General features: G+C 35.2%; 1 protein-coding gene across 3 annotated transcripts in view; it reads left to right on the top strand.

The window, feature by feature from the left end:
- LOC114805317 (protein still life, isoform SIF type 1) overlaps positions 1–20,325 on the top strand; it is a 116,004-nt gene that overhangs the window by 18,011 nt on the left and 77,668 nt on the right. The window contains exon 1 of one of the 3 annotated variants that reach the window (XM_029046011.2): positions 4,530–5,081. The exons of the other annotated variants lie outside the window; for them this stretch is intronic. Coding sequence (XP_028901844.1) covers positions 5,016–5,081 — 66 coding nt within the window. The 5' untranslated portion in view covers positions 4,530–5,015. Of the gene's footprint in view, positions 1–4,529; positions 5,082–20,325 lie in introns of those variants that run through there. 3 annotated transcript variants of the gene reach the window in all.

The raw sequence follows: 20,325 nt of genomic DNA, 5'->3' as shown, positions 1-20,325 counted from the left end.
CATACAGGTGCATAGAAACACATGCGCGCAAAAAAAAAATCCAACAACAACAACAACAATAAATATTTATGTCGCTAGCTACAGGAATGCTGAGGCTATGTTGTGGCACAGCAGCCAGCAGCTTGACGTGCAAGTCATGTCATCCATTACAATTACAATCAAACAACAACGCCAACAACAACACCAGCAACAATTGCCAGCGTATTGAGTGCAAACGCTGCAACAACAAAAAAAAATGTAAACACACACTACAGTCGAGTCAGTGCAAGTGTATTTAGTGAGTGAGAGTTGCTTAAACAAATGCTCTTTATTTACATTTTGTTGTTGTTTTAACTTTGTTTTTGTAATTTTCTTAGTTTTCGTAGCAGCGTTGTTGCAAAGGAAGGCATTCGATTTTTCGCATAAATGCGGCGAATTCGCACAACAGCAGCAGCAGCAGCAGCTGGACCAAAAATACAAGCGAGTCAGCCAGCCAGCCAGCCAGCGAGCTAGAGTTGGAGCTGCGGTCAAACAATTTCAAAACTTCGAAGGCTTCGGTTGTGTAGCGGTGTTGTTATGCTACTAAGCGAAAGCTGAGCTGTCATCTATACAGATAATATAGAGAGCCTAGCACATATCCGGTAGTAAATAAATATATGTGCATATAAATTGTGGTAAATTTGTTAAATTGTTGTTGTGAAAAGTGTGAAAAGCGTTAATTTTAAAGTGGGAAAAGCGCAAAATTTACAGAAAACATAGAAAAGTGGCTGCTCAATAATTCGCATAGCTGCTTATTTGATTGATAATTGCTGTATTTTATTAATAAAAAAACCAACAACAACAACAACGCAATGTGCAACATTTTGCAAAATAAAATTTTTTAATAAAAAATTTAATAAAAACTAGCGCCTATTTGTGTATGTGTGTGTGTTTGCCAGCGATTTTCGCTTTTTAATTAAAAAGGCAAATTAAGGTGTGGTGATTTATGCAACTTCAACGCCGTTTCTCTCATGCCACGGTAGCGCGCAGCAGCTCAAAAAAGAGCTAATGTGAAAAATAATCGAAGGCTTGCTGATAAATAAATGGAAAATTATTAAAGATTTGTGAAAAATTGACTTAATTAAATATAATTTATGAAAGAAAAGTGAAAATATTTCAAAAACTCGTGTTGGAAGAAAAAATTTAAACTTTTCGAAGTAGCTACTGTGACAACAGGGGCAGAGAAGAGAGAGAGCGAGAAATTGCGCTCTTTTGCTGAGAGGTTTCGTTCAGTTTTGACGTTTAACTGGCAAGTGTTTAAAAAGGAACTGCTGACAACCACGGAGTAAAAAAAAACAAAAAATTAAATAAATAATAAAATAAATTAAAGAAATGGAAATAAATAAAAATATTTTTAAATAAATAAATTAAATTAAATTACCACCATGGAGTAAAAAAAAACACAAATAAATAATAAAAAAAATTAAAGAAATATAAATAAATAAAAATAATTTTTAATAAATAAATTAAATTAACTTAATAAAAAAAATTAAAAGAATTATTATATAAAAAATAAATAAATTAATTAAATTACCACCTAAGAACTTTGGGAAAGTATATATAAAATATATATAACAATTCATTAAAAACAATAATTATTTTATAAAAAATAATAAAAAATACATAAAAAAAATAATAAAAAAATTGTTAATTTTCCAAAAAAAAATTTAATAATAATTTAAAGTGCGTGTGTAAAACTAAAAAAAATATTTAAAATTGAATAATAAAAGTAAAAGAAACACTAAAATAATAAAAAAAATGTTTTACAATTAATAAATAATATTATTAAAAATACTGACAATTTTGCAAAAAAAAAATAATAATAAATAAATAATAAAGCGTGGTGATTGTGAAAAGTTAGAAATAGTAATAAAAACGAATAATAAATGTAAATTAAAAACACAAAAAATTATATTAAAATTATAATATATCAAAAAAATAATAATAATAAAAGAATATTTAAAAATACATAAAAAAAAATAAACAAAAAAATAATATTAAAATAAAAACTGAATAAAAACAAATACAATTACATTAAGAGAAAAAATATCTACGATTTTGAAAACAAAGTCGATAAATAAGTGAGGAGCTTGTGTGAAACTAAAACAAAATAAATAAAACTGAATATAGAGTAAAATCCTAAAACAAATATAGAATAAGCTCTTAAAAAATTTAAATTTAAATTTTTAAAATTAAAAAAAAAAATTTTAAAAAAGTTTAAATTTAAATTTTTAAAATTTTAAAATATTTTAAATTTAAAATATCAAAAAAAAAAAAATAATAATAATAATAAAATCACTTTAAAGTAACGCTGGAAAATCCAAAAAAAGTATATAATAACTTTCAACTCACAACATTTTCTGTCTTCTGCGCCACATTGTTGTATCGATCCACAACATTGTAATCATCATTATTATCACCAGCCGTCATACAAACATACAAACGCACACAACCTCCTAACGTCAGCAATAAATCCTCCCCGACAGCGTTGCGCACCCAACGTCAACGTTAACAGCGCACAGCTGACGTCGTCGGCAGCAGCAACAGTGCTTGAGCAGCGAAAGTATCAACAACATTCGGTGTAAAATTTAACAGTTACCCATGCAATAGGCATGTGTGCGTGCTGCCACAGGGATGCTGACTGTCAGTTGATGTGCTGCTGAGCGCGTCTCCGTGTATGTGTATGAGTAAAAGTGGTGGCCATAACTGGTTTACCGTTCGTTGAAACGCTCAACGTGCGCATTTGTCGTATAGCCGTCGTGCTTACTAGCGGGAGTAGAGTGCTGCTAGCTACGTGGAATCTTATAGAAGACAAGAAGAGGAAAAAAACACATAAAATATTGCATACTTTTCAGCGCTGAGCTGCAGAAAGTGTGTGTAATTGGAAAATTAAAGTGCAAAATATAATTGAAAAGTGTTTTTGGACACCGTAAAAGTTGAAAATTCTAACAAAAAGTTGTAAGAATTGTGAGAAAATTGCTTTTGTTGTGCGAGAAAACAAAGTTTAAAACTTCAAACAAAGTTGGATGTGAAAAAAAATCGCGTGAGCTGTGTATTTGTGGTGGGCTAGGTGCAAATTTATTGTATTAAAATCTGTTTAAAAGAAAATAAAGTGGCATTTGGTGTAGTATGCAGCTAAAAGTATACTAAAAGTAACTAAACACGCCTAAAAGTATACTAAGAAAAATTAAAAACCGTTTACTGTGTGAGTTGGCTTATAGCTGGTGAGTTGTGCGACCTAAAGTAGACTACAAATATACATGGAACGTTTGAAAGTAGGCTAATATACGTGATAAATAGTTTATATCATGAAAAGCGCCCTGAAGTAGACTTCAAGTATACACTAAACGCCTAAGAGTAGATTAATATACAGCAAAACAAGTTTACTACGTGTAGTAGACGCAATAAAGTAGTCAACAAATATTTACTAAACGCCTAAAAGTATACTAAATTGATGCAAAAATACTTTACTTCATGCCTTCTTGAAATTTTTCGCTGAGAAACCAGGTTTGAAGCGCTTTCATAGTTTCGATGAGCATAATTCGCCCAGAAGAATGCTAAAAATATAACTTTAAGGTGGATATTATTGCATATTTCTAGGCGCAGTCAACATTTTCGAATTTTACGCAGTGTAAATTGCATATAATATGTGAAAATAAATCGAAAGACGTGCGGTAGAGTAAAAAATATATACATATTATATTCCAAAGGCAATCGTTAAAGTTTTCGCATTCGTCGTATTTTCGTGTAACAGCACAACAGTGTTGTATACATATATATTCGTCCATCGCATTGTGTGCGTGTGTGTTTGACTTTTCTCGTTACAAAAGTCTATTCGGTGCAAGCGACAAACGACATAAAAGAAAGCATTAGTTTAGTTAGAAAGTGATAATCGAAGAGTGTGCAAACGCGTGCAAAACAAGCAGCAAAGCAAAGAGTTGGTGAAAAGTGAAATTTGAAGCTAAGAAATTGACAAGTGAGTTGACATAAAGCGTCATACAAGATTATAAAGAAGCACGGAAAGTAGCTATATGCAGAGTATTTGTAAGGTGGAGCAGTAGAAAATATAAATTTTGAGAACAAAAATTAGTTTTGAAATAAAAAATTTTGAGAAAAAGGTATTTTGAACGAAATTAACAAAAAATCTGACAAAAAATTATAAACAAATAGTAAAGAAGAAAGGCAGAATTGCAAAACACTGAAAACACCCAAAAATCTTCAGCTGGAAAATAGCGCAGCAGCCGTAGCAACAACAACATTTAACAATCAACGGAACTTAACGAAACTCTGAAGAGTAACAACACGACAACAACCAATAGAGGTGAAAGAGCGCGCCACATTAAAGAGCACCACACAGTCAGCGAGTATTGAGCAGAGCAAGAGAAAGTTCCTGCAGCAGCACTGTAGCTTTTTTTTTGCTGTCGAAAAAGGAAAATTCAAATGAAAATTTAACGAAGAAGCAGCATCAATGTGGAACACTTAAAGTGAATGAATAATTTCACGCACACACACAGATAACTGTAAACGAATGTATCAAAATAAACAAAATTTGACAGCTGAGTAGGACAAAGTGACAACAGCGAGCTGCACCTGCGACACACCACCCGCTGCACACACACACACACATACAACTGTACAACAGAAGCAAGATTCTTACATTTCAAACAACAAATGGACGAGTGAACACAACGTCACAGCAATTTTGAAATATACTTGACTTGTGAAAAGTGAAAAAGGAGTGTCTTAAACGCTTGAATAATAAAAAAAATAATAAAAAGATAAAATAAATAAAAGATTACTAACCTATAAGCTTAACATATCGTTTCTCAAACAGTTCGGCCTTTTCAACTACATAATTACCCTCAAATCTAACAAATTACAACAAACAAATCTACGCAAAACAACCAAGTGTGACTATATTTGACAAAATCTAATTAAAGGCTTGCTCCTTAGTGTTATCTCTTGTGAGAAAGCAAACCTAATACAACAACAACAAGATGGGCGCTAAAGAAAGTGTCGAAGCAGCCGCGAAAATGAATGCGGACGGTTGGGGTCACGTAGAGGTAAATAATTGTGTATACAAGCAAATAGTTTATATGGAAGCGTGAAAGAAAGTTACGCGAAATTAATAATTATAGTATATAATTGAAGAAAAATATTCTTAGAATTTGAAATTAATAGTTTTGAAAATGTACAATGTTATTCAAGTGACACTTACTATAGCATACTTTTGGGCAATATGGTCTTTGTATTGAAAATTGAAAATTTTGATATTCTTTGGATGGGTGTGGACTCAACTAACCACAATTCAACTCAATGGGGTCAGTCATTTCTCTTCTGTTCCCAATTAGTTAGGTTAGGTTAGTCTGGCAGGCCACTAGGCCTATACGTAAAGACCAGTTTTGGTTCTTATTCGAAACAGTTCTTGTAAAAAAAATTGTTACTTTCTATCTCTATATACTAACCAGCGCCAATTTAAATCACCTTATCTTGTCGTTATAGTATAAAATTAAAGTAATAAAGAAAATTACCGCATACAACTTTGTAAATTGCTGGAATATATCAAAATAATCCTCTATATGAGCTTTAATCTAAGCCGCAGCGTAATTTGATATCGGAAACAGGAAACTCTTTTTATACTCTCGCAACAAAGTTGCTAGAGCGTATTATAGTTTTGTTCACATAACGGTTGTTTATAACACCCAAAACTAAACGAGTTAGATGTAGGGTTATATATACCAAAGTGATCAGGGTGAATAGTGGAGTTCAAATCCGAATGTCTGTTTGTCCGTCCGTCCGTCTATGCAAGCTGTAACTTGAGTAAAATTAAGATATCGTGATGAAACTTGGCACACTTATTTCTTGGCACCATAGGAAGGTTGCAAATGAAGGAATGAGCAAAATCGGACCACTGCCACGCCCACAAAATGGCGAAAACCGAAAACACATAAAGTGCCATGACTAAGCCATAAATAAAGCTATGGAAATAAAATTTGGTAGGAAGGATCGCACTATGAAGGGGCATATTTGGATGTAATTTTTTTGGGGAGGTGGGCGTGGCCCCGCCCCCAAATAGGTTTTTTTGTACATATCCCTGAAACCAATAAAGCTATATAAATCAAACTTTCTGCAGTCGTTTTTTTAGCCACTTCTTAATACAGTCCAAAAATGAAAGAAATCGGATAATAACCACGCCCAGCTCCCATACAAAGGTTAGGTTTAAAATTACTAAAAGTGGGTTAACTCATTAACGAAAAACGTCAGAAACACTAAATTTCACATAAGAAATCGCAGATGGAAGCTGCACTCAGATTTTTTTACAAAATGGAAAATGGGAGTGGCGTCGCCCACTTATGGGTCAAAAACCATATCTCAGGAACTACTCGCCCGATTTCAAAATTTTTGAAATTTGGTTTGTAATAGTTTCCTTACATTCCAATGATATGTTGTGAAAATAGGCTAAATCGCTTAACAATCACGGCTACTTCCGATATACCAGAACTTTGAAGACGATCTGAATCGTTTACTTTACAATATATAAAGTTAGTACTAGTGAAGATCAATTGCCCTCGATCTTATTTCTTTTTTCTCTTTTTTTTCTAAATTTTAAAACTAGCAGACGTCCCATAGAGTTATGTTGTTATAAAATAAAAATTTATAAAGTTTGTACCATTAATTTCGTATTATAATCTTCGGGGAATCTGGCAACACCTCAAAAGTCGGGTATTGTCGGACACGAAAAGTGATTATCAGTTCTTAAGCGTAAATTTATACAAATTATGTCGAAATTGATATATAAATACTTAAACCGGAATCCTCCAGTCAAGAAAGACTTGAATCATAATTTTGAACTTTGGAGAGATCTTTATGCTAAATGTGCTAGGTGTTTGCTTGTGACTATTACATAATAGAACTTTATTTACTATGGAATACATACTCCCTTCCTCTTATCTATATTCTAAACTACTTGTTATATAAAAATATTATAAAATATCGCTTTTTTGCTCTTTATTTAATGCTTTATAAAAAGTGTTACAGTGATCAGATTTATTTCAATATACACCCATTTATTTTATAATACCCCCCTCGTAGAAGCCTCGGAAGAACTCGGGCAGCAACATTTCACAAACCTCTTTTGAGTTCAACTTTACACCACCAAGGGCGTTCGCTATGGACGGGAACAGGTGATAATCACTTTGCGCTATGTCCGGGTTATATGGTGGATTACGATAAAACCTTCCATCCGAGCTCCCGTAGCTTTTGACGAGTCATCAACGAAGTGTGTGGTCCGGCGTTTTCCTGGTGGAACACTACACTACCTGTTGGCCAATTCTGTAAGCTTCAGTTGTTCGCAGTAGATGGTAGAATTAAGAGTCTGGCCATATGGGAGCAGCTCATAGTGGATGATCATATCCGGAAAGGAGATATTTGCCAACATTTCCATTGTCAGCATGTCTTCCATACCATTTTTGCAGCACGATTTTTCTTCTCCTTCCCACAGGCCGCAATTTTGGAGGTTACGTTTTCATTTTCATTTCATTCTTTTCAAGTCTGAGAACTGAGAAAGCTACCTACAGACTAAATCCGGAGAATAGGCAGGGTTCGGAAACAATACGAAATTCGATTCACAGATTTTTGTAAACCTTTTCACAGATTTGCAATAATTTCCATTGTCTTACTAAAATATCCCTTCATATTCTTCAAATGGACGATTTTTTTGTGATATTGTTTTTCAAATGCTCCAAGAATAACAGATGGTTTTGGTTTCAAATTTCTAGGAAGTCGTTGAAAATTATTCCAAGCATATCCTATAATATAGATGTGCAACTGTTGCTCTTCTTACTTTTTGAATTCGATTTTCATAGAAAGCATGGCATATTGATAAACCTAACCGTTCTGACTACGTATACTGGCCACTTGTGGGAACCGAATTTATATAGTTTTTAAAATATTATCACTGAATAAATAATAAACCCCATCAGTTATTTGGTAGCTCTCGAAACCACAAAGTTTTCATCAAATTAATTCTGTGCCAATTTCTGTCAATAGACGCCATTAAATTCTCATTTAAGATCCCGGAGTTTTAAAGTCAACTCAAAAATTCTCTCACTTCTGTTAAGAAGCTCACTATAAGTGGGAAAAAAATGTCGATAAAATTACAAAATGTTTTCCTGATCCGAAGAGACCTACTTCTTGAAATAACCACTTTTACATCCATTGCTGCCAGTCCATTTCATTAACTTTTTCAGTGGTTTAATGTATTACGAAATCTTACACAAAAAAAAAAAAAAACGAAAAGACAAAAACACATTCATCAATTGTAATTGCATGTTGTTCTACAACCATAAAACAGATGCTTAACGCATTGGACATAATGAAATGTATGAAAGGAAGCGTCTGCAGAAGAGACGACATATTTTATGCATGTAAATGCAACTTGCCAAATGGATGTGTCAAAAAGGACGACACATTGCACAAAAACTAATCTGCAGCGACAGTCAAACGAATGTACAAGTTGCGAACTAGAAAAGAAATACAACGCTACATAGCACCACATAACGGTAATCCATACAAGCAATTGCAAATGTTTCAGAGGTTTATAGGAAGGAAGGATGTCAACTGGAATTGCAGAAAAGCAACTCGCATGCAGGTGAATGGAGAGGTAAAAAGAGCAAAGACAACAAAGATGCATTGCCGTAGACACGGCAACTGAATCTGCGCGTGTCACAGCTAATAACACTCGGGTATTTGGCGAAATGCAATTGGGTTTGCTTCGAAAGAATTGCAAAGGATAAAACATTATTTTCGTAGTTCATAGATTATGTGTGACTGTGAATATGATACAATAAGAATATTGAAGCAGTCTTGGGCAGTGAGCAGATTTTATTGTAGTAACACGATGATTATTGGCAATCAAATTAAGTGAAGTGAAATGTTGTACTGAGTCTTCTAGATTGAATTTTCTGTTTAACAAAGCGTTGGGAAATTTATTTAATAACTTGCTTTCGCTTTGAAATATCTGTATGACGGGGTATCGGAGCCTTTGAATTCTCTAATATTATATTGTTACTTGTTTTTAGAGTGTTTTATATTCAATAGATAAAGTGGTATCTTCTTGGTGTTCTAATCATCTACTAGGTAAGGCCACATAGTATTCAGCTATTTAAAACCAAACTTTCATTTCTTGTCCTAGTTAGTCTTTATAAATATCTCCACGATCCCTGAAATCGAATAGGATTCAGTATGTATGACGGGGTATCGGAGCCTTTGAATTCTCTAATATTATATTGTTACTTGTTTTTAGAGTGTTTTATATTCAATAGATAAAGTGGTATCTTCTTGGTGTTCTAATCATCTACTAGGTAAGGCCACATAGTATTCAGCTATTTAAAACCAAACTTTCATTTCTTGTCCTAGTTAGTCTTTATAAATATCTCCACGATCCCTGAAATCGAATAGGATTCAGCAGAGGTTATGCTAATGTCATTGTGGCCTGAGTCGCCGATTTCCACTAGTTTATGAAACTAAGTAAGTCTTAAGGTCTTATTGTTTTGAAATGTGAAAGTGGTTTATAGTTGTACTAAACTTAATAAAGTACAAATGATGTGCTCTCAATACTTTTTTTCGAGATTCACAATCGACATTCGAGGACTCGATGAAAAAGTAGTAAAGTGATCGAATATATATATATACCAATGTCGCTAGGGTCAAGCACTGGTCGATTAAATCGATTTTTTTATATCGATCTTGGACATTTGTGTCAACATTAACCCAACAAAATATTTGTAGAGATCTATTTGCATCTCAAACTTATTCTCAACTGAAAATGTCACGTTTTGAGCCGAAGTCTCGACGTTTGCAGGAAATTTGCTTTTCTTTTTTAATTCCAAGAAAAGTGCGGCTAAGGCTCATCGCAAGCCTTTTAATTTATATTAATCACCGTATAACGTGAGAAGTAAGAAGCCTAAACTGAGTTCCTTAGCATGTCTGCCCGATTAATTTATATACATAAGAAAAGTTGGAGCTGATTTCAATGACCGACGACTTTTAGTTGAGCTAAACAGAGCCGAAAATCGGATTTATCATTCAGACCTTATTATTCAATCCTTATAATTTATGGTGCTGATTGAATGCTGAATTTTATGATTGCAAAGGTCCACTCGATTTTCGATGTTTTGCCTCATTTGGAAAACTTCTTGATATATAATGAGGAAGAAATTCTTAACTATGCTAATCTAATTTAATATCGAAAAAACGAAATCAATTGCGATCTTATTCGAGCTATTAGATTTAGAAAACACAATTCTTTGGGTCCAGATCAAAGATTTTCTTATTAAATTTATATCATTAATACTAATATGTGATTGGCGTCGAAACCCTTTAGCCGGTTATAGCCGAATCGATGATAGCGCGCCATTCCTCTATTTTCTTCGCAGATCGCCGCCAGTTGGAGATTCCAAGTGTAACCAGGTCGCTCTCCACCTGGTCCCTCCAATGGAGTGGAGGCCTTCCCCTTCCTCGGCTTCCTCCGACGGGTACTGCATCGAACACTTTCAAAGCTGGAGTGTTTTGGGACATTCGAACAACATGACCTAGCCAGCGTAGCCACTGTCTTTTTATTCGCTGAACTCTGTCCATGTCGTCGTATAAATCGTACAGCTCATTGTTCCACCGTCTGCGGTATTCGCCGTTGCCAATGTTTAGAGGACCATAAATCTTGCGCAAAACCTTTCTCTCGAAAACCCCAAGAGTCGTCTCATCTGATGTTGATATCGTCCACGCTTCTGCACTATAAAGTAGGACGGGAATGATAAGCGACTTGTAGAGTTTGGTTTTTGTTCGTCGAGAGAGGACTTTACTTTTGAATTGCCTCCTCAGTCCAAAGTAGCACCTGTCGGCAAGCGTGATTTTGCGCAGGATTTTGTGGCTGACATTGTTCGTGTTGTTGATGCTGGTTCCCAAGTATATAAAATTATCTACGACTTCGTAGATATGACTGTTAACATTGACGTGGGAGCCAAGCCGCGAATGCGCTGACTGTTTGTTTGGTGACAGGAGATATTTCGTCTTGTTCTCATTCACCTTCGGTCCCATTTGCTTCGCTTCCTTATCCAGACGGGAAAAAGCACAACTATCGGCGCGGTTGTTGCTTCCGATGATATAAATATCATCGGCGTACGCCAGCAGCTGTACACTCGTATAGATGATTGTACTTTCTCTGTACTTTGTCACCCTGTCTGAAGCCTCGTTAGGTATCGAACGGCTCGGAGAGGTCCTTCCCAATCCTGACGGAGCTTTTGGTGTTGCTTAACGTCACTATTGTTCTATAGTCCTAGAAGAAATTCATAATAGTGAAAAAATACAATTAGGTGTGAATTCTAGCATCTGTGGATAAATATTTGAACTTGTGAAATAGGAAATTTACAGAGACTTCAGCTGCTTATTATTTACAAATATCTGTCTGTGACCTTTTTAGGTTTTCTTTTGACAAACAAGACTTAGAGACGACTCTCTTTTTTTTCATTTGATATATTATTTTGATTCCGTAAAATGTGAATACTTTCTAAAGCATTCTAAATGCTAATTGTTTATTCGAATTGTAAACTCTATAGCAAATCTAATTCCAAAACTCTCTTCATCAGAAACGTTTCAGATATTCCAGAAACCAGTCAAACTATAAATATGAAAGCAGCTTTCAATTATAGCGACATAATGAAGACACGCCATTTTACCGTTTGCAATTAAATGGAGCGAATTCATGGAAAATGGCAAGCAAAATGGTTGTGCCATAATTTCATTATATGCAACAGCAGGGTTGCACTAAATCAGTTGCCTGCAATAGTTCAACTACGAATTATTATTATTTTCTTTCTTTTTTTTCATTTTGCAGCATAAAAGTGTTGTTGTTGTTGTTGTTATTATGCGAATTGTATAGGGGCAGCATTCCCTGAATAATGTGCGCCTTCCTTCCGAATGTAGTGCAATCATTTCGACACAATTATAGCAATAAAAGTTTTGCAGCTTCTCAAACACACACACACACACACTTGTATATAGCTAAAGTTGATATTCCTTTTCCGATTCGTACCTTTTGTGGCTTTAGCGGTTTACAGCTGGCTCCTACTCCCGCCAAACAGCATGGCATGAGCGCTAGTAGCTTTCAGCAGAGAAAAAAAGTTCACATAAAAAGTGAAGTGCACAAAGGCAAAAGATTTAAAATGAACGAAACTGGGTCAAAGTACACCGAACGAAGAACAGCCAGCCCACACAGACTCTCCATGCAGTCCTATATACATATACACTCGTATATCCATTCGCGTTGAGGTTATAAAAAAATTGCATTTCATTTGTAAAACATTTTGTGGTTGAATTGAGATTTACTATGCGCGCACAGCAGATTGGGTTGTGAGATTTAAAATTAAACGCTGCAAATGCAGTTACTCATGCCTTCGCACGTTTGTTGGTTTGTAGCTGTGTGGGAAAGCTTTTGAACTTTATTTCATTTTCATATTTTTCATTTAATTAAACTTTGCACTCTTATTTACCTGTCCTCAATATATAGTTCTGTATATACAGTTGATCCTTTTGTGACCTTATTAGTAGTATTAGTGCTTGGGATAAACCTTATAAGTTATAGCAAATTTAATCAAATGAATATTTGCGAAGAGCGGGAGAGTGAAGAAGTTTAGGAATTGGTTAAATGGATGGAAGCTTCATAACTAAATATTTTTATATGTTTGTTTAAGGATATACAGTGGAACTTCTCTAACTCGAATCACCATAGTCCACAAAAAAACTTCGAGTTATAGAATTTGCATTAAAGCATAACATTTTTCAAAAGGCTATAAAATATTGATTTATACACAGCTTTATTTATTTACTTCGCATACAGTTTTATAAACATACATACGTATATTCTGTAATTTTGTTCGTTACACTTTGCTATTGTTTGGCTCTTGACATCTGTATCCCTTGTCTTTGTTACACGATATATACAATCCATAAGTGTAATATTATATTTTTTGTTTGCCCCTATATGATATAGAGGTTCCTTGATAGTAAAATTTTAAATTTTGTATTATGCCCTGGTCGAAAATTTCGATTTATGGAAGGATATTTGTATGAAATTTGACTTCTTTTGCCAATTCAAGAGTTCGAGTTATAGAAGTTCAAGTTATGGAAGTTCCACTGTATTTTCTTCATTAACGAATCAGGCAAAGTTATCGGCGAATCCGTCTTTCAAATATACCCAGGTTAGAAATCATAGCTTAAAAGTATCTCAAATACTAACTGAGTAAGAATTTTCCATGTACTAAATGAAAGATCTCTAATTTGAACAATAATAATTCTATAAATCTCCGGATTACCATAATTACTTAGATCGTCAAATATTCTATGCTCGAATGTTCAACTAGAAAATTTACCCCTGCGTACTATTTTCATTATAAGTCAAGTTTTTTATTCTTATTGTTTATTTTGTGACTTGATAAAGTAAAGCCCCACGCAGAGTTTGAACAAAATCTGTCAGTTCCAGAACGGTATAGTTATAAATGGTCTAAGAGACCCAAAAAGTGAATTTGTTTCAAGAAATAAAAAGATTTGGCTCTAAATAAAATGCTTAGCCGAACTATATAATGTTCCAGTATCGTTAGCTTATATTGAAAATATTGGAAGATCTTTAGTCTTAGCAGCTCGTTTAAAAACGTCGAAGCTATGGTATATGGAAAGATTGGGTCAATTTCAATTTTAATCCCATGAATTGTGCTAACCGTTCCTTCTATTTTATCGAAAAAAAAGGACTTGTCGTTCATGAAAAGTCTCTCAAATGCGCTCTATTCTAGTGCTGATTCAATCATCAAAATCATCTTTAGCGTTCTGATTTCACTAGGGTTTTCTTACTTTATCACATTATAATTCATGAAACATTCTGTCCTTATAATATCTCATACACCAGCCGATATACGATACGATAAAAGTCAACCGATGGTATGAAAACAATTTAAGTATGGAGAGTTGAAGGTTCCTAAAAAGTGTAAGATCTGGCATATTACACCATATGGAGTCAGCCGAAGAGGCGGAGATCATTTTAATGTTAACATTTTTTAACTTTCTATCAAGCTTCTTTACGTTTTTTACCCAAATTTCATTTCACAGACAGCCGAATAGATAAAAGGAATATGATACCACTTGTCTAGACATTTTTATGTTATGACATTATATTTATTTCTCCGACTATTTTAAGATGTACCAAGTGATCGATATTAGGTTATATTCATCAGGAACAGGTTGTTAAAGTTTAATAGTAGTTAAATAAAGTATCCTAATTATTTGTTAAATATTTTGTCGCTTTGTCATTTGTCTTTTATTATGATCAATATGAGATCCAACTATTAAAAAGAGTCTATGGAAAATGAGGTTTCTAGATATTCAGCGACATCTGGATTGCAATTTAATTTCAATTATTTATATGAGATGAAAATAAAAAGATTTTATGATAAATACGATATCAAATATGTATTGACAACAGCTCTACTTAGCGGTTAGGTTTATAGTTCGAATATATTTTCTTGTTCCACTATTTAATTTCATGAACATTAAATAAATTGGATGCTGTAAACGATTTCTATAATTAAATTGATTTCAGCCGCATCTAGATGATGTATTTTTCCCTCAAATGATAAATATGAGATGCTTCTTCTTCTTCTTCACTGGCGAGTCCACAACAGCGCGGAACTCATTTCTCTTTTTGGCAGTTTGGCGCCAATTGGTAATACCAAGTGAAGCTAGGTCCTTCTCCCCATAGTTCTTCCAGCGGAGTAGGGGTCTTCATCTTCCTCGGCTTCTACTAGCGCGTACCGCATCGAACACTTTCAGATCTAGAGCACTTTCGTTCATTCGAGATGCACATATACTATAAATTGGAGGACAAATACGATCAATAGAAAAAAATATTTTGACATCAGCGGTACCTAGCTATTATATTTATGGATCGAATATTTTATTTCAAATGTTCTATAAGAGCACCATCTAGGATATATTATTCTTGATCGAATTTCTTTTTTCCATAAACAATATTTTTTACAAACATTTCGATACCAGCGACACCTATCCGTTAAATTTTATTTAAATTGGATAATAATTACTATTTATAGAATATTTCGACTCCAACATCAGCTCTCAACCTACCAAGGACGGTAAAAATGTGATTTATAAATATTTTGACACTAGCGCCATCTATCGATTAGAGTTTTGTTCACAATATTTTATTTTATGTGATCCATTTGTGTTTTTTTCTTCTCATATAGCAAATTATAAAGACGGAAGGATGAGTTCAACTTATTGATAATAGCACTAGTTCTATTCATGGAAGAAAAATTGAATTTTTGTCGCTTATTTTCAATATTTTCACGAAATTTCAAGTTGTGTTTGTAGTTGTAGTGTCTTTACTTTTCATAGTTGGTCCATATATTATGTCTTTTATATGTCAAATATAGTTTTTTTGATTTATTAACTTCAGATCGATACTGGCGCATTTACTTAAATTTGCCCCACATACTCCTGTGAGCCTATATGCACACTGTGAATATTTAAACTTCATCTCGTTGGCTTGCAGCAATAAACTTGAGTTCTAGCATTTATATTAAGTTTTTTTAAGCACACATATTTATGCATACTTAAGTACATAACGGTGCACATACACGCACGCCACTACATTCCTGCAACTCTATAGGATAACGAGACCTTCGCCCACGCACCAAAAAATTAACGCCAATAAAGCAAACAAATGGTTTTGAAGCAAGCAGCAACCCTTTTACCAGCGACAAACACACACACATATACACATTCATCTATTATATATAGATGGATCTTGGAGTTGAGTATATAGGCACGTACTTACACATTTATTGCATACTTTCACTTATCGCCGTTATTGCTGTTGTTGTACTTGAAGCGAAGCTGGATCAAAAATTGGCACTTAAGACAAATTGCTTGGCCTTTTTCCACCACTCGAGCTTTCAATTTGATATGTATGTGTGTGTGTGTGTGTGTGTGTGTTTGCATCGCATTGAGGCGTGATGTTGTTCATCATCGCCTGTAGCGCATTTTGTCAGCTTTCAGGTCTCAATTCACCAGCTCATTTGACAGCAGCAGCAGCCCTGAGCTGCCACATCAACACAAGCTCTCACTGAGTTCCTTCATATATATGCATGTGTGTGTGTGAGTTGCTTATCAACTTCCTTTCGCTTGATGTGTCACACGAAGAATGGCAATGGCAGCGGTGGCAGCGGCAGCGGCATAAAATGCGCACTCACTCTATGAAATTATATTTTATTCATGACACAATCTACTTCACTCCATTTCACAGCTGCCTCTCATACTGAAAGCGCTGGCTTGGCTTACCCGTTGCTCGTTGGCCGTTGCATTGATGGCCATGCCACGCTCCAGTCATCATATCCACTTTCGGTTTGGAGCTTTTTGCACTTCAGCATTTAACTGCGCCGCAATTTACTAGTTCTCCTGTATGTACACATACCTCTAAAGTCGCTCATACTCTCTCAACTCACGCTAGCCTTGTCGACTTTTTGCCAGCGGCGCAAGGTTATTCCCTTGTTCCGCTGCTAGTTTGGCCGCCTTTACATGTTGGCATTAAGTTGCCAGCGCTCCTCTCCACTTCACACCACATCTCTCCTCCTCACGTTACTCGTTCAAGTGCCGCTTTTGCTCCGCTTCAAGTTGGCAGTTCGTGACATTAAACTGACATTTTACTACCGCACTTTGCTGCCGCCATACCACCGCTTTTATGGCCAGACTCATAAGTGGTTATCCTCTCGTCGCACACGTGCGTTGTTCGTTCGTTTGTTCGTTCGCTGTATCCTGCCTTGGCCTCGTATCCTGCTGCAGTTAGTTGTGTAATTTTTCACTTTTCTTCCACTTGCTGCTTGTAATTGTTGCTATTGTTGTAACGTCGACTGTTCGCCGTCGCTAGATTCGGCTCGTTGTCTTGTAATTAAAGATGGCTGCCATCACGGTTGTAGCTTAAGTCGTCTTCTGTTGCTTTACCTTAAGATTTCATAGCACATTTTTCGAAGAAATTCGTTGACGTCCGTGAGTCAACGGTTGTCAAATTTATAACTGTAAAATTGTACAAAAAGTTTACAACTTTTTTTGTCGGATATAGTCTTTATGTCAAACGCGACAAGTGACCAATGATTTAATTATGATTATGAAGGAATTGATATGAATATTAAATCAAATAGTTTATTTACTTCTTTATTTGTAATTCGAAGACCCTAACTGAATAAAGTCGAGTTGATCTTGATTTCCTTAAGTAAGACTTTTAGCGATGTATTGAATTGAAACCAACTCAATTGATTAGTAAATGTCAAAGTTATCAAATATTCATAGACGGTAAGAGATCTGCTAATATTTTGGTAAGATTAAGGTTCAATTATTGCTATTAGTCTCAAGAAATTGTCTGAAATCTTTGGGTACTTCGATTTCATCCTTAACAATTCAGAGCATTATTATTCAAGCTAAGCTCTATTGGTTTCTGGAACAATTTCTGTGAAAAAACAGCAAATTTCTTTACGTTCCAAAAGAGATGTTGCAGGAGATATCTCCTATCGACAAGGTTTCCTAAACTTTGATTACAAAATTAAAGGTTGAGTTGTGTTGTATGGCTGTTCTCCAGAGGGAAACATACTTAAACTGTGAGAGACAGTTATATGTGAAGACAGGATCAGCCCCTGACAGAGATTTCTGTATCAGCGAGTTCGCGCGGTTGTTCAAAAAAGTGAGAACCGAGAAATCTTTGTCTTGATCTCGCAAAGGCGGGATATTTCAGAAGAAAGTGAAGAGATGATTCCACTTAGTTTTTTAAGGCAATTTCTACGGCATTCAAGTTTTTAAGCTAACATCGTGAATCCCGATGGGACCCTTACGACTAAGGAGAGATTAACTTTGCCAATGCCGAAGATCTCCGTAGACCTCTTGCGATCCACCTACGGCCTGATAGATCTCGCGACTGCGCAAGTGTTAGTGACTGACCAGCGCTTGTCCAGCTCAGCAGCGCTTGACACCTGACCACTAGTAAACCCCTATAGGATAACGGGACTCCGTCATTTCCCCATGCTATTATGGGTGAAACGGACGTACATTACCTTGTATTGTCGAATTCATCTGGCCGCTTTGGGATAAGCAAGTAAATGTTATTTTGTGGCATTTCCTTTTGCCGTCTGGGAAAATTATCTGTTATCGAAATAAATCGATTTAATAATGTTAGAAGAACATTGACTTCCATTACGAAGCATTATAAGCTTTTATAGAACGCACAAAGAGCTGTTAATATCATTACATGATTTTATGGAATTGCCAATCTATCTTACGTAATCTTTATTGACTGTTCAAATTAAAATTCAATTTAATATGTTGATTTTAGAAAATTTCGTAACACAATTCACAACGCTTTTGTAGACATCCATCATTCAGAATACATAATACTCGCAAGTAGTCTTCGGCCCCCCTATCTATATCTACCATCCATATGACGGAAAATTGTATCAGTATGTAGAGTTTTTATTTCTAGTGTTTTCATATTATAAAAAGCGATCTAAAGGGTTAATTTGTGGAATATAAAGGTGGTTTCAATAAGAGCGCTACAAAAGTGTTTTTAACTTAAAGAAAAACGGCTTGCGATATCAATGAAATTCTTTATTCCTGTGAAAGTACCTTTGATGCCATTATGTATGGAACTCGATTTATTTTGCATGGCCACTTGGGCACGCTTTCAGAAGTTCGGACGCTGAACCCTTAGTCCCACAGGAAATAGTCCAACGGCGTAAAATCACACGATCGAGACGTCCAATTTACTGAGACATTTCGTGAGATAACACGTTCACCAAACTTGGTTTTCAATAAATCATAAATCGATTGTGACATTCGCTGTGTGACTTGTGGCGCCGTCCTGTTGGAACCACAGACGATATCATGCAATTCGAGCCAACAATATTCGGTTATCATTGAGCGGAGGCGATTTCCATTCACAGTAGCATGCCGGTCTTGATCATCACGGAAGAAGTACGGCCCAATGACGCCGCCAGCCCATAAACCGCACCAAACCGTATTTTTTTTGTAATTCAATGGTGACTTATGAAGTACGTGTGGATTGCTGTCTGACCAATAACGTATATCTAACTTATTGACGAAGCCATTCAACCAAAAATGTGCCGACAATAAATTGGACGTAGCGCTCTTAAGGTCGAGGCCACTGACTACCGAACTTCGGTAGTAAATTTGTAATTTCGACTCGTTGTTGGATCGCATATCTTTTCATGATGAAATGGCAAACCTTACTGCAGAGAAATGTCAAAAAAGCGGGGGAAATATGATGTCGTTTGCTGTCCCTATCGATCTACTTTTGTAGTGTCCCTTTTGAAAAACGCGTTATTATAGTTATGTGCTTACAATATTCATAAATTTTTTTCAGTTTTTGAAATGTGAACATTTTTGAAACAAAAGAACCGTGCGGAATATAATAAAAAAATGAAGATTGAATGATCTTCAATTAAGTACCTTAATTATAATAAACCTTGGTATTGAAATTAAGTATCATATATTTCCTACTGGGTTACTAAGGTTATTTAAAAAATGAATTAAGATTTTAACAAACAAAAAAATTTTTTTGCTGCCAATTATCACTCATAAAAAAGAAAAAATTATAAATTAATATTTTTTGAAATTTAATTCTCTCTTCCGCTCCTCTATTCAATTATTTCCCCATTTCCTGAGTGCCATAAAAAAGCACTTCAAGCAAACAACAATAAAATGCCGCTGAGAATATGTTAAAAATAACGGAAAAAGAAGCGTGGGCAGACTGGGCGACTGCAATGCCATGAGTGCAGTCAGAAGACCCTAAATAAATATTAACGGTACTACAAATGCAATACACAAGACGAAAATATTAAACCAAATACGCGACGCGCAGACTATTTTAATTACTTTTTATCGCAAGCATAAAAGCTAAAAACTTAAATGCAGAGAGCAACGGCGCCAGAGAGCGCGCAGTGATCTTGAGTGATCATTTAAAAAACAAAGTGATTGTTACGCTAAACAACCACTTGACTATGCGCATTGAGTACTCCAACAGCGACGCGAAGTGCTGAGCGAGAGCGCAACGCTGTGCAGGTGTGGGCGCTAGCTCAGTTATAGTACGGTGCGGCGCGCATTGAACGAACACCTTGCATCTGTGAGGGCCACAGCAGCGCAGCATTATCATTAAGAGGTTGTCGTCGACACGACGACCACACA

This window comes from Zeugodacus cucurbitae, chromosome 4, assembly GCF_028554725.1.
Source record: "Zeugodacus cucurbitae isolate PBARC_wt_2022May chromosome 4, idZeuCucr1.2, whole genome shotgun sequence".
In the NCBI taxonomy this organism is placed as follows: domain Eukaryota; kingdom Metazoa; phylum Arthropoda; class Insecta; order Diptera; family Tephritidae; genus Zeugodacus; species Zeugodacus cucurbitae.
This window is presented reverse-complemented; position numbering and strand designations above follow the sequence as displayed.